Genomic DNA, 15,771 nt, shown 5'->3' with positions numbered 1-15,771 from the left:
ACAAATCTGTAGAAGCCACAAACACAAGCAAAGGAGCTGTCACAAACATACCTCCGTCTGAAAAGGCTACCTGGTGTGACGGTTACTCCTCCTTCTGTAGTTCTGTGCTTTGTGCTAACATTAGCCGATGAAGGAGGCTGTTGATGCCACTGTGGCTCTCTGATTAGGCTCAGGGCCTGTGTGCTTTGTGCTACCTCCTCAACTCCAACTCACTTCATAACACTATCATAATAAACGCAAACAATCAACATGGCTATCGTTTGGACTCACTGCTGTCAAGCTAGCATGTTAGTATTTGAAGGAAACGCACATTGTTTCTTTACCATTCTTGTGCCACTTGCTTGCCAGTAGGCTAAATGAAACATTTACAGAGGCTTATTCAAGGCCTATGATGGCCACAGAAACTGTTTTCTGTGATGTATTGATTTTAGTTGATATGTTAAGACATTTTCTACAAATATAACAAGAAATGCTTGTAGAAGAACTTACAAAGTATAACATATATAACATATGATAACAGTATTAAATGCATGGTTACCTGTAATTAATAATATATCATAATTTGACGCTCATAGTATTTTGTAAATACTATGAGCATATAAAAAAACATTTAGTTATTTATTTTTAGTTTCACATTAAGTCCAGTTATGTTTTAGTAGGCTACATTTTTTATTTTTTATTTTGCTCCAGTGTAACAGTTCAGACAGAGGAGCTGACCATTTTTGGAGAAAAAAAGAACAAACAGCAAAGCTGAAATGAAATGAATGGATCCATGTGAGGTCAGACAGGACAAACTCTCTCATGAATGCTGGTGTTAAATTTGATTCTAGTTCAGACACCATGATAATAATAACAGGATAGTGAAAGCCTTTTCGCACCACACAAGGTTATCTGTGCACTTATTGATTTCATGGTTTGTGATGAAAGCTCCTGAATGACGGACATTCGTGCTGCTGGCAAAAAGTAGATTTTTAAATGGGTTCAACCAATAAAATCATCGGTCATGAGATTCTGTACAAAGGTGTCGAGCAAACAAAGTTTATCCAATATAAAGATGTAAACATGCCGCGCCCCCCCCCAAAAAAAGTTTCAAACTGAAACAAAGTTTTTTTTGACAGATCTTTGAAGATGACGAAGAATAACAAGAAGTGGAAGAAGAAGGATAAGAAAAGTAGACGTCAAACTCTGTACCTTTACCCAAGCACATACACGCCAGCACACAAAGTCTGCCGTTGACATATAAGCACAAAGGTCTCTGGTGAACTGACAGCGATAAATGATTTGAAGAAGTACCCAGAGAATATCAGCAGCCTCGGGCTGAAGCCTTTCACCGGGGAAAAATCCCCCAGTCAGCTGGGTCTAACGTGCACAACACTTGATGGCCGTTTCATTGATCGGCTGCCACAGACACACACTCTCTCTCTCTCTCTCTCTCTCTCTCTCTCTCTCTCTCTCTCTCTCTCTCTCACACACACACACACACACACACACACACACACACACACAGGATGGTCAGCTATAGCAGTGACTCAGCAGTCAACATGTGTTGACCCAGTCCTGCATCAACCTGCAGCACCCTGTTTGCCTCCACTTGTGTTTGTGTCTAAGTGTGTGATCTTTAAATAGAGATATTAATGGGAGCCTGGTTAAAAAAGTGCTGAGTAACAGTCAGATGGTTGTTGTAATTTTTGGGAAGTAAATATCAACAGCTTAATACTTCCCGGCATTCAGATGATTACTTTTGGGTGTGAAATTACTTGTTAAGAACAAAAACCTTTCTGTTGGCCAAACCAGCAAATTTAAACTGTTTTTTCTCCCAGTATTTTAAACAGTATTCACTGAGCGCCGTGTGGGGCAACCTCCCTCCTCCCTCCTGATGGAAAGCCCTGCAGGTGAGACAGCGCTTATCACAGTGGTAGGGTATGAGGTTCTGCTACACAAGCACATCTTTGTCTGTCTGCCACTGCCATCCAAACACATCTGAGACACAGTATCAGCTGCTTCACAGCTCGGCCCAACTCTTGCCCTCTGGAGCTCAGGCAAGAAAGACTTCTTCCACAAACTTCTATATTTTTGTTCAGACATGGAGTCTGATTCGTCAGGGACAATCAACTTTTTATTATTACTAACATTCCAAGTATCCGTTTTACAGCCTCTTACAAACGAGTGTGAGCTGCTTTTCTGTTTTTGTAATTACAAGTTATCCAAAAGCATGATCTGAACTTTCATTTTTCACTTTTTTGTGACACTGATTATCCAGCAATAAAAATGACTGTCAGTTGCAGTTCAAGTTCAGATATAATCTAATTTTGAGAGATAATATTGAATCTAAACTACGCTTCCTTCTTCACAAATTGAGGAAATGAGGGAAGAAGAAGTGAGGAGAATAGATCCAACACAAAATGTTAAATTACATGAAATAAAAAAAGCTGGAGCATTGCATATTGTTAAAATTATAGCAGTGATAATAGAAATGTACACCATGCAGACTTTATCCATTACTCTGTATGAGCAGAAGTTGTGAAGTTCTGACAAAGAGCCACACTTGTTACATTTTCACTGTGTGTGTGTGTGTGTGTGCGCGCGCGTGCACACACACACACACAGTGTGCAGAAGGCACAGGCGAGTGATGAGGGGCCTCTGGATGCGAGCAGTAGAGGGATTTATTAATTACCCCATGACAGCGTGTGGCGTGAAGTAAACATTGCCAGTGGGACTGGTCGAGAGAGGTGTGATGGTCAAATGACATCAGCAGGGGATTCTGGGAAATAGTGTTCAGAAAAAGGCTGAAGTGCTGTGACACACCAAATCTGCCTTCGCAGCTGAACTTGATATGTAAATACTTAATACTACAGAGCAAGATCTATCATGACAAATATAATATCACCACTCAGCAGATTCTACACAGTGCAAAGGCTGGAAGCGGAACGAAAGGCTGTAACACAACCTTTGCACAAACACACCCTCACACACACTTGCGTGTATGTGTACAGACAGACTATCTATGTTATCCAGCGCAGCTCATCACATGATAAGTGAGAACGGGACAGGCTGCAGGGACTGCTTCCAGAAAGCAGCGGTTATCTCAGTGACGATCACATGATGACAGGACCTGCTGCTGCTGCTGCAGCACTCAGATATAAGATCAATCTGATCCCTCAAAAGTATCACTACAGGACACATAAATAGATAATATGAGCTACTTTGACCAGAAAAATATGTCTAGGAAAAGTCCAGCTTCTTTAATAAATGGAGTACAGTGTCAAATAAATCTACAAGTCAGATCGTCCCAAACACAGTTGAGCCTGTGAGATGAACCAGAAATTAGACAGCGCTCGTCATTTGATTGGATACAGCCACAGAGAGGCTTCGGAGTGGTGCCTAAGTGTCTGCTCACACTGGTCTGACACAGGAAGTGGACTTACGTTACTGGTGTGATGTAAAGATCAACACAGATTGAGACACGGGGCAGCTCAATGAGAGAGCTGTCAGGCGTATTACTCATGTTCACGGTCGCCTCATGAGCCCAACTTCACAGACCTAGTGGCTGAACGTTGCTCAACACTTAAACTTCCGATTTGTAAGAAGCTGAAGAAGGAGATGGGAATGACACTCAGAGGTCAGCTCTCTTACAAATCAAACCTTTAAAGTAACAAGTAAGTGGTTTAGACCAACTCAGCATGCGTGGTGTGAGTCTGGTGTGGTCAAGGTGGAAGTTTATCTACTGTGGGTCAGTGTAACAGCACTCAACAGTAGTAGGAAACACATTCAACATGTTGATAAAACTCCACAGGGCTCCTTTAAAGATGTATTGCACCAATTTAGCATTGCACTCCAACACTGTCTGCCTTACGGCGGCCAGTTAATGAACAGATAAATAAGAACCACAGATTTATTCCACACATAATTTTTCTGTGTCACAGCATGACACCGATATTACCCACAATGTATCTTAACTGGCAACATTTTGGTCTGAGCGTGCCCACAGGAAGAGCACCAGGGTTTGGAGCCAATTTGAAACCATTAAATAACAATGTGACGTGATGCACCACGTCCCAAAAAGATGTTCCTCTCATAAGACTACACTGCGGAGAGGAGTGGCTGTAAAATGGCGGATGACCACCCCACAAATCCCCACAAAACGTGTCTTTTCACTCTCCCAATAAAACACAATACATAATTAAATAATTTGATCCATTTTCAAGTTAGCAGAGGGCTAAACCGGAAGTTTCGTGACTTTGCACCGCTCCGTTCTGGCATGAAACACTGCAGTTTAACAAATGAAGACTAAAGCTGCATCTGGCTCCACAGGCTACATCCAAACTAACATCCACACCAGAATAACAACAACGTGGATCGTCAAACAAAATCCCCAAACGCTTATGTGATTAAAATCCCAGACTCTGATGGTGGTCTGGTGGTCCCCATCTCTCTATTCCAAGAAATATCTACCGTCACCCACGGTTCATAATGAAGTTGGCTCCATCAGCCATTCACGGACATGGACTTTGTAAAGAGAAAAAAATGTCTGCACTTGTAGCAGAACAGCATATTTGCATATCTACATATGACCTACAGTGTATTCATCAGTAAGTGCACGGTCCTCCACTGTGTTTCATCATCCAACGCATCGATGCCGGTAACCACTTCACCAGGAGCCTTAGGTCTATCAGGGGATCACTAACATAGTTTGTCAGAGCTCTTGCTTTTTACTACCTTCCAGGCAGCCAGCAGTTAAGAAGCAACATGAGAACTAACTGTGAAATTCAAAACTCGCTTGAATCCATCTGAATGAATATTCATGTCTACTTTTGATTTTTTTTTTTTTTTTTTACGTTACAAATTTCCAGTTCCACAATAACCAGTTACTGCTGGGTGATAAATTGTCCACAAATAATTACAACAAAGATCGTTTTATGCCACTAATATAATGGTAACTGTAATAGCCTGAAGTTAGAGCGGTTCACTTTTTATTAAAAACCCAGAATCATTGGGACAGGCCAGGCAGCACCGATTTTTCAGCTCAATCAGCACTTCTGAGCTTCTTCTCAGCGATAACAGCGACTTTGTTCACTGCGACGAGGTGCCTCACACACAATTACTGAAAGTCGACTTTCCTGCCATACTGGAACAAATGGTGGCCAGTGGCTGAACAGAAGAGAGGTCAAAACTAGTGCTGTCACAACACTGGAGCTCCTCACCTCGATGCAACACCACACTGACACCATGTTTGGCACCGCAGGGAGAAACTTACATATATAAACATCTTGTAACCATCATCCAATACAAAATTACTGGGGTTCCTGATTATCATCAAAATGGCTTAAAAAAGGGCATACCCACACCAATTTAAAATAAATCAGGAGCTGTGTATAGGACTATGCTAATGATCTACACAGTTTTTTCAAGTAACTCATGAGGATATCCAATCATCCAGCATTTAAGATGACTCCATAATGGAAATCCAACACGACCAACTCATCTTGACAGATTTTTTTTTTTTATCACATCAGTCACGCTGATAAAATCTTACATCCTTCTATCCCTAAAGATTTTTATTAAAAAATCAATATGACGAGGCTCATGTTCCGTGTGTTCCCAACAGCATCTAAGTTTATTCATTTGTCTGGGTGGATGCGTTCGCTCACTGTCTGAGGGAAAAGTGAAAAAAAAAATAGTATTTCAAACTGTTTCAAATGTTCAGAATTTTTTGCAGTAAACAAAATTACTACTTAAATTGCTAAGTCTTCGCAAAGCATGGGAAAACCTTGACCCTTTTCAGAGTTTTGTTTCATGACTCATATGATAGCTGAAAAACAACAACAACAAAAAAACGGAAATATTAGCCAAAAAGGTTTTTCGCCTTTCTGCTCCGCAATGAAGTTGGGTGAATCAGCACAGACTCCATCTGCTCTGAACTGAAATTAGTTATTCCGACTTGGCGCCTGGCGAGAAGGATTAACATGAGGGCCTCTATTTGGTACCTGTCGACCTAAACACACACGGACACACACACATATGTACGAACTGTGCACAGGAAATGGCTTCGCATGCAGGCTCAGACTCCAGGAGTAGATGTCTGCATGGCTGCAGTGAACATGGCTGTCTGTACATGAAGTAGAAAGCAGCTCCAAAATGTGACAAATCCATCCTCCGCCAGTTTCCCCCTTCACTTCAACACACCCACACCCTGAGCCAGCACAACCCTCCCCACCACCACCACCACCACCATCCCTACCCCTCCCCTGGGCCCCCTTCAGCCGGCTGCATGTCTCTGGAGGTCGCCTCTGACGTCAGCAGCTCGACTGGGCCGAGTGCCAGCCCTGTGGGCCCTTGATGGATGCGGTTGGTCTGAGAAACAGTCCGCTGTGTGTGGAGCGCGCAGCACAGACTCAACTCGGCCCGCTCAAACACATCTAATGACCCGTAAACACCCGACAGGCCCGCTCCCTCTGCCTCTCTTCTGTCTATCACACGTACTGACGATTGAAGGAGACACATGTGAAGATGAGTGATTTGTACTGCAAATGGCCGGGATAATAAACACAAGCCGCAGAGGAACACTCTGGTTATTCTCTGGTCTTAAAGAGGAAAAAAAAAGGCTTCAGTTGTTCAGCGCCTGACTCGGCTGCAGATATTCAGGGCAGCCTGTATTTGTGGTTTACTAGTCGGGAACTCTTATGGGATTATGTGCGCAAAAAAAACATTTAACCAAAGCAAAATATTACAACTCTACGTCAATATACTGAAATCTGCTGATCTGATCATTATGTCAGCGTGATCCAGACTGCTGCAGCATGTTTGTGTGTGTGTGTTCATATGTCTGTCCTTGTGTGTGTGTGTGTGTGTGTGTGTCTGTCTGTGTGGGTATACCTGCAGGCCTGCTGCTGGTCTTCCTCTTCAGCCATCTGTCCAACGTCTCTGCACTCACGCTCTCCAACACGAAGTCGTCCAGCATCTGCGGGTGCAGGGAGAGGTAGGCCTTCACTTTCTCATCTGTCAAGCCTGAAAACACAGAGACGGGACGTCTTTCAGAGAACACAACTTTATTCCTGAGTAAGTTAAAATACTTTTTTTTTTTTTTAATTAAGGCTGAGAAATCATGGGAATGCTAGAGATTCAAGATACAGGAGGGTGGAAATCAAAGGCGCACAGTGTTCCCGACAACCACCCAAACAAATGCACAGGCCGGAGACGAGCGAAGGTCATCTCGTTTTTTTTTAACTCTGAGGTGACAGCGGCAGCAGCAACAGTGCCTAGGTTCCAGCTAAAGCTGATAGCTGGGCTAGCTCACTTATGTTTACTGTAAAGCTGCGTCTCCAGGGACAGGAGCCCCCAACAGAGGCAGCAAGATAAAGGAGGACTCGATTGTGCTTAATAGGCAATTAGGTTCTTGAGAGCTCACTAAGTGCTGCTGTTTACTGTCTTTGTTGTCAGGGAAAAAAGCCATTTGCCAGACCATCGTTGGGGGAAAGTTGTTTTTAATACACCCGCTGGCGTCTGAGAGGCCGCCGTGATCCACTAGGAAACAATCATGTTTAGGTCACTCACGCAAATGGAGTGTGCATCTGAAACAAAGCCTTGTAACTGAGACGTCATCTCGTCATGAGACCTCGAACTCAACGCTGACATTAGAGGCAATCAAAAGTAATTCTTCCAAGAAAAGAAAAAAAACAAATCCTGTACAGCAGTGCTGATATATTTAGATTTGTGGTATGGTGTGTGGTAATTGTGTCTTTTATCAGATAATAAAACAAAGAGCGTTGTTGTTTTTAGACAGCCCCTATATTTTTTTTTATACCGCTTTCTCACGAAATGTCTGGTTATCAGCAGCATCTGTGTAGACTCCCTTCAAGTATGAATCACAGGAGGACATGCAGCTGGAAGGCATGTGTTCTGCTGTCAGACACACAAACACACCCGCGGAATGAAAATATCACTAAGTGGGGCTGTCTGTCTGAAATCCTGCACGGTGCCCGGATGGTGGATGACCTGAACGAGGGGGGTGGCGTGGGCTCGACAGTTGCGTGGGATGATGCAGGGGGCTCGAAGCATCCACTTCAGCTGCAGGTATCTCCTGCATTTCAGCGAAGAGTGTTTAAGACTTGCAGTTGTTAAATAACCTTTAATTCGATTTAATTTTAGAATCAAAGTGCTCCCGACTCTGGTAAACAGTCTGCTGCTATCTGCGACCTTTGATCCATTCCCCCAGAACAAATCATTTGATCTTCACTTACGATGGATAATCTGCTGTGTGTGTGTGTGTGTGTGTAGGTCGAGCAGGCTTGTGGTTGCAGGCAAATAAGGCAAATAAGGGTGGGGGGTGGAGGGGTGGGGGTGGGGGGTGTTCGGGGGGGATGGAGGACGCTGCGGTCTGACGCTGTCCAGACACGAGACACAGATCTTCAGGAGCGGAACGCCTCACGAGACTCCTGGCCAGCTCTGACGCACATCGCCAGAATACGGCTTAATAAATCAGAGAAAGTTGAGGGGGGGGTGAGGTGAGCTGCAGGGGATAGAGAGACACACAGGGAGGAGTAAAACGGGAGCGCTGCAAGAGACCCTGACGACTTTGTCCTATTTGAAACACAAAGGAGGCACTGTGATTGGTGACACTACAAGAAAAACAACTGAAAAGACAAGGAAGCTGTATCAATTTATGAATACGACTTCTGTGTCGACGGGGCTCTAAAAAAATTATTTAGCTATCATATGTGTGCACATGAACAAAAATAGTCAAATGTTCTGTTTCCACGGGGCAAAAACTAACTGCACTACAGTGATTAAACATTTGCAGTGGCTACAAGACGGTTGATATAATGGTGTTCTGGCTGTGCTGAAAATTGCTGACCCACACTAGGAAAAATTGAAAAAACAAAACAAAACAAAACAGGGACTTAGTGGCAAAGAAAGAGCGAACGTTGGCTGCCTAGAACAGCAACTGTTTATTTGTGACCCCCATTTCAACCCTTAACCTTTATCTTGGCATGTATTGCGGGACAAGAATGTGAAAGTTACATTCTTGTCAAAGCTCGATACATTTCTTAGCTAATCAGTGTCAGGTCGGTGACTGCTTAAGGATAAAGCTGAGCATGTTCTATATTTGTTGTGTGGTCTTTCCGTGTGACTTGTTGTGGTCAACAAGTCACACGGAAAGACCAAAAGCAACAAATCTGTCTTTGGAGTCTAAAATCAGGTTACAATAAAAAAAATATAACAATAAAAAAAAAAGACTTACACATGATCTAAAACAGCTGGGCACTGTAGTCTTCAAACACTGTAGTATCAAACATTAATCAAACAGGAGTCTGTAGAATATTTTTTGTGGACTTCAGCTGCGTATTAATACACAGTCTGTGCTCTGATGATTTCAGGCAGTAGGAGAGTGTTTGTGGGATTCATTTAAACAAATTCATGGAGGATTCATGGGTCGAGACTAGGGCTCATGGACCATGTGGAGCTTATTTTTAGCTTCTTATTCTTTATTGTTGGTTTTTTTTTTATGTTTGTTTTTTTTTTTATTTCTCTGTTTCTGTTTGGTTAGGTCTAGGTCCTTAGCACACCAAACTGACATCGTGGAACTAGCGGCACTTTAACACTACAGGACTACAGCTGGCGGTCAGCTAGCTTGCACAGCACAAGGTAGAGGTAGTCTGTGACCGTCATTCAAAAAGTGCAGGCAGCAAAGAAGTGGCAAATGGCACTTGTGAAGAGGTGCAGGTGAATAAAAATTGAGAAACAGTGATAACTGGGGAAATCGCTGATGCTACTGGCTCAAGGAACTTTCTCTTTTATTTTCTGTTTTTCTTCTCATGTACTGATTTGCTTATTTGAACAATCAATCAGAGGGATTTTTCTCATCGACAGGCTCCCCCGCCAACTCTGTTCGCTCAGCCGGTAAAAGCTGACTGTTGGGCAAGAAATAGGGCCACAGATGCTAATCAACAACCCGGACATTGGTTAGGTATAGGAGAAGATTATGATTTCAGTTCAAATCAAGCCACAGACTCAAAAACATGTATTATGGAGACTACATTCTCCAATGGATGTATTTTCCCATCCTTTTTCACAAGCCACAAAGTGATGACAACAGAAAAATCACAAAAACGTGATTGGTCAGCTGAAATGATGGTCCCGGAGTAGCACTGATTATGATGTTGTAGAAACACCAAAATCGCAATACAGGATCATTCCCCATGACATATTCCTCAAAACTATAGTTTCAAAATGAAATGAAATTGAATGCGTACAGGGAAGACATATGAAAATGGAGTTATGACGCATGAAAGGAACCATTCAAGGGTCGACTTCCTCTAAATCAATGTTAAATCAACATTTTCAACATTTCTTTCAGTGACAGGCGGCTGTTTAAGCTGTGTGTGCATCTGCTCTAAGCTTCACATCTAATTCAGGTGAACGCCAGATAAATGAATTTATCTGTACTCCTTTAGAAGAAGAAATCACTGGTTACTGGAAAAAGTTATGTAAATATCGTCAACCTCTATTAAAGAGCTGTGGAAAAAGATGCCAGAGGAATGACTGGTTTGACCCAACAGCCACTTTATTGCAGCATGATGTTGATTGATGGCACTTTTTTTTTTCCTCAGCATTCCTGCTACTTTCTGTCGACCTTACAGACTTTCCCTCTGATTCCTTCACAAATCTTTCGAGCCACGGCTCAACATAATGCGACCGCAGTGACACTCAGAGCTGTGGGATATGCGTCAGTGTCCTGGGCCTGTGACTACGACGGCTAATCAAAGGTGCAGCCAGATCCGTCCCACATGCTGTGGTCCAGAATGGTTAACCCCACTGGGAACCACATGCGCTCACTCAATCAGGAGAGAGGGAGGGAGGCTGCTGTGGGAGACGCAGCGGCTTGGTCACTCGTTCGACCCAAGTTTTTGCTTTTATTTTGTCGAACCTCAATTAAATTTCCATTCTCCCCCGTGGCCAGCGCTGCTGAAAACAATGTGGTCATCAAGATAAGCACTAAATGTTTTTAATTTATCATCTAGGAACATTATCTGGGCCGAAATTCAGCTTTAAAAAAATAAAAAATTAAAAAATTCTGTGGTTTTTTTTCTGGTTTCTGTGTTGTTTTGTCCAATTGGGATATAAAATAAATTAATTTAAAATGTACTAATTTGCACTACCTATCTATCTATCTATCTATCTATCTATCTATCTATCTATCTATCTATCTATCTCAGTTATCAGAGATAGATGTCTCCTATTGTCGTTGGTCACTTCACATAATAAACACTGTCGATCAAAAGCAAATCAACACGTGCAGACAGAACGGCCCTGTTCCCAGTGTCCCTCCACCTGCAGCCCCTCCTGTCATTAGCTTAGTTTGTATTTAAGCCTGCGTCGTTCCCTCACTTGTTGTTGGTTTGTCTGCTCTCGTCCTTGTGTCAGTCCTGTTTTCGGCCACATATCTCATGGTCCTCGAGTGTTCCCTGTGTTCCTGATTTGTTCCTCGTGGTTATTTGGTTTGGTTTGTATTACGTGGTACTTTCCTTTTACTGCATCTGTTGCTGCCAGGTTCTGTTTTTTGACTCTTTGTGTGTCTTGCATTTGGGTCAATTTTATGTAATTGTGACAAAAACATGTCTGAATCTTCATCATCTAACAAGCTCTTTTTAGATCTGTCACATTTAAGGTTTTTCAAAATCTTGAGCCAGCCAATGAAATATGGTATTCATATTATGTACATAAGTGCTACTACCTTATTGTTAAAATATTGAAAGATAAGTCAAAGGCTTGCTACTAAAGTAAAAGAACAGAAGTACTATTGACAAAATGTACTTAAACTATCAAAAGTAAAAGTACTCGCCTGCATAAAAATGTTCATGGTGACTGATTTATTACTATGTATGACTCCCACCACAAGTCACAAGATAAATGTGGGAGGTGGTGAGATGATTAATAGAGTAGGAAGGAAGACAAAACAAAGTTTTGCTTTACTTATTTGTATTCCAAATCTTTGCTTCTTTGTGAAAATTTAGGCCCCAGACTTGTCTTTAAATGAAACCACCTGAAAGGTCTAAAGGGAAATCTCTCCAGACGTGAATCATGACAAGGGGCCTGAAGTAGACACTACTTTTTGTCAGCCAAAAGGGTTGAGAAGCACTGGACTTGTCTCTCACGATAATATGTATTTTATACATCCATTTTGTAGTGGAGTCAAATGTACAAAATTCACCCCTCAGCATAAAACATAAATACGTATGCAGAGTGTGTCTGTACAGCTTAAAATCACCTTCAAATTGTACTGAATGTGGTTGCTCCTCACGTATGTGCTCTAAATGAGTCAAACATTCATTGAGACAAACGTATAGGCGGGAGGCAGCGTGTTGTGCAGCATGTTTGTGAGTGGCTGCAGCCCAGTTGGCAGGGATTTTGGTGCCTGACTCAGACTTGGGCTTCCTGTGTAAAAACTGAAGCCTGAGTTCATGCAGTGAGGTATTGTTGCATAACACTTATCTTGACTACAGCTCACCACACCCTGGAACTGGGGAGGGGAGGCCAGAACCAGTCGCAATCCATCTGGGTCTCACAACCACAGCGTTTACACCGTGGGCTGGGCATCTATACGTGTGTGTCGGCACCGGTTCGTGGTGTTAATCTGGTATTTTCGAGGCATCAAAACATCCCGAAAAAGCTTCCAAAATAGTCAATCGTTGGGAGTTACGATTTAAGTTTATGAGCGTTTTTATGAAGGAAATCAATTAGGCATGGTCTGCTTTTATATGGAAAAGTAAATGGCTTGTTGAGATACTCCAAGTAATTCACGGCATCGTATAATAAAATGTGCTTTTAATAAACATGTTTTTTACGCAGCAACTTTAAAGGACTGAAACAAGCAACAACACTGAAACCTGATAGAGAGTCAGTTGTGATGGGGTATCGTGAACAATCACAGGTCACAACAAGAAACCTTGTGTGTCAACATTTAGCAGTGGCACATAACAGGGAACGCCTGAGAGTATTTCTGATGCTACATCTCTTTATAGGAAGCACCTTCAGAGAATGGGACAAGAAAAAGGGAAGGCCTCATTTCTCTGTAACCATCCATCTGTCCCTATAATACCATGTGCATTTGGTCTGATTCAAGTCCACACAACCTCTCCGACTCCGTTTTGATGCCACACCGCTCTTTATGTCATCACTTCAGTCTTCATCTGAGAGCTGAGGAACAGAGATGGTGACTGCAACGGACGTCATCAGCTGTGGACACACTTCCTCTTTTAAGTCGGAGGATTCTATTTTGAAATCTGAATTTCTCAACACAAGCGTCAGCACAGCGAGAAAACTCACATGGTGAGGTTTCCTTTTGTACCCACAGCAGTGCTGTAAGGATCCCACAGTCATTTCAGCCAAACTATGAGTCTTTATGTTCAGTTGATCTGTCGATTTTTTGAAAAGAATTTATTTGTTTATCAACTTACAAGGTTGGATGTAGTTATAGGTATAAAAGAGCGCAATTCAGAACACCCGCATGCATCACTGATGCTGGGGCTTGATGTTGAGTGGACTCGGGGTTGGTGCCCGCATGTTTGGAAGAAAATGCAGCAAAATTGCCCTTTGGACACAACGGTGGTAGGTAAAACAGGCTAAAGTGCCCTCTCTTCACTACAAAGCTGGTGCCATATTTATTTTCTTCGCCCCTGCCTCTCAGACATCTTGAGCCCGCCACTGAGCCCAAAATGATGTTGTGGGTTGCAACATTATTGTGTCATTTCTTGGTTACACCGTATGATACCCGTAACAGTAACATTGTTACTGACTAGTAAATAGATAATTAGACTGTAATAAATAGTTACTTTACAGTTAACAAACAATGGAATGCTTTTTATTTATTGAACAGTTGTAAAGGTTTATGAACATCAATTGCAACTTCATATTGACCATCCACATATTGTTTATAGATGAACGGCACAGTATTTATTTGCCATTAACACACTATTATAAACATCAGCTGCAACTGTACAATAAAATTGTAAAATTGTTTAATAAATGTTTATAAAGCACTGGACTGTTAACAGTGAAATGATTATCAAGGTTTAATCAACTACAAATTTAACGTCTACTAATGAAATGTCACCTTTTTTTATTAACTGCAGAGGTGTAAAAAATTATTTTCCATGAAAGTCATAACATCTAATTAGATCTAATGAAAGTCTTCTTCAAAAGTGCATGAATATATTTGATAAGTAAATGTGAACGCTCCATAAGCCTCCCACAACACTGAGCACATTTCAGAAACGTTTGCCCTGAATTCAGCCTGTCAGGTTTGCTCAGGTAACACTCTTTCCCCACAACAGACATTACACAACATGGGGTGAGGGTTGTTTAACGAGCCCTCTCAGCTGACAGAAAGCTGATGAGGCATTGATTTATCTGGAGGAGAGGTGGTTCTTGTAGTTGAGGGCATAGGTGTAAGTCACCTGGGAAGGGTATGACTCAATATCATGTGATTTCAATATCAATATCAATGTGATTTCAATAATAATAATAATAATAACAATAATGAGAAGTCATTCTTCATGTTTGGTTGATGTTTGCCAGCGAGCCACAGTAACATTAACCAGGGTGTGAAGTGAGAAATGTAGTTTTCCTCAGCTGGCAGGGGGACAACGTGTTTGTTTGCTGAGTTACCTCTGGTGTCTTTCTCAGGAACTACTCTTGAGAAAATCTAATGACGCTGTAAAGTCCAAAGTTGATATGAGACCACGGATAAGGGTGATGCATGACTTCATTTGACTTTGGTTGTTATTTGGATTACAAGTCATTAATGCAGAAAAGGGCAAACATGGATACAATTGTTTTTCTTGTTGTTTTTTTTTGCTTAAATCCTGCAAGAATAAGAGAAAAGTTCAAGCCCTGTCCATTAAAGTGAGGATTGGTTGATTGAATTTTCTTTATCCTTGCTATCAAAGACTGCAAATTCCTGGAGGGACTGCCAAAGCAAGGTACTGCTTGAACTGACACAATCAACTCACATATGCACATTTCAAGAGCTGTTAACAAACAACAACCAGCTCCATCCTATCTTTATCGCTCATCTCTATTCCTCATGACAAAGTAAGTGATCTGTGAGACGGTGCCTGAAACAGGAGTGGACGTGTGTCTCCGGCGTTCCTGTTGGACGATGTGGCGGCAGAGGCCGACCCCGGCAGTGCCGATGTTTAGTGAGCAAGATGTTCCTCCTCTGCAACACATAGATGAAAAATGCACATGAGAGAAAAAGGGAAAAGACCACTTCTCTCGAAGCGCACTCCTTCTGGCAGGGAGTCAAGGGCAAGCTGCCAAGGTACTACTTTTCACTTTCCTGACATGAGGCTGAGGCAGGAAAGGGGAGGGAGGAGGGGGAGGGCCGCAGGGTGTGTGCGTCAGCAGGTCCGCCTGGGACTCCCTTGCCAGGAGGTGGGAAGAGCATGTGGTTCTTATCTTATCTATAGGAGGGCTGGAGCACGGCGTCCAACACTGACATTCAGTGCGCGGCAGAGAGGGAGAAAAAAGAGGCAGCGCCGGAGATGAAAACGCTTTAACTCCTCTCCCACTGCTCACCTCATTTATTCATTGAGCCTGAGCCGGTGAACCTGAGTGCGTGTGTGTCCGTTTGCAGGTGGACACATATATTATATTATATTATATTATATTATATTATATTATATTATATTATATTATATTATATATATATATATATATATATATATATATATATATATATATATATATATATATATATATATATATATATA

At 42.1% G+C, this 15,771-nt stretch overlaps 1 protein-coding gene across 6 annotated transcripts in view; it reads right to left on the bottom strand.

Moving 5' to 3' along the window:
• Positions 1–15,771, bottom strand: part of pde10a (phosphodiesterase 10A) — a 66,707-nt gene that overhangs the window by 24,758 nt on the left and 26,178 nt on the right. For 4 of the 6 annotated variants that reach the window (XM_037124338.1, XM_037124337.1, XM_037124340.1 and 1 more), the window contains exon 2: positions 6,875–7,006. In XM_037124338.1, coding sequence (XP_036980233.1) covers positions 6,875–7,006 — 132 coding nt within the window. The remainder of the gene's footprint in view (positions 1–6,874; positions 7,007–15,771) is intronic. The other 2 variants (XM_037124341.1, XM_037124342.1) reach the window with 1 other exon arrangement.

Source organism: Acanthopagrus latus, chromosome 15 (assembly GCF_904848185.1).
Source record: "Acanthopagrus latus isolate v.2019 chromosome 15, fAcaLat1.1, whole genome shotgun sequence".
Lineage (NCBI taxonomy): Eukaryota > Metazoa > Chordata > Actinopteri > Spariformes > Sparidae > Acanthopagrus > Acanthopagrus latus.
The sequence above is the reverse complement of the archived record's forward strand: the minus strand, read 5'-3'. Positions and strand labels throughout refer to the sequence as shown.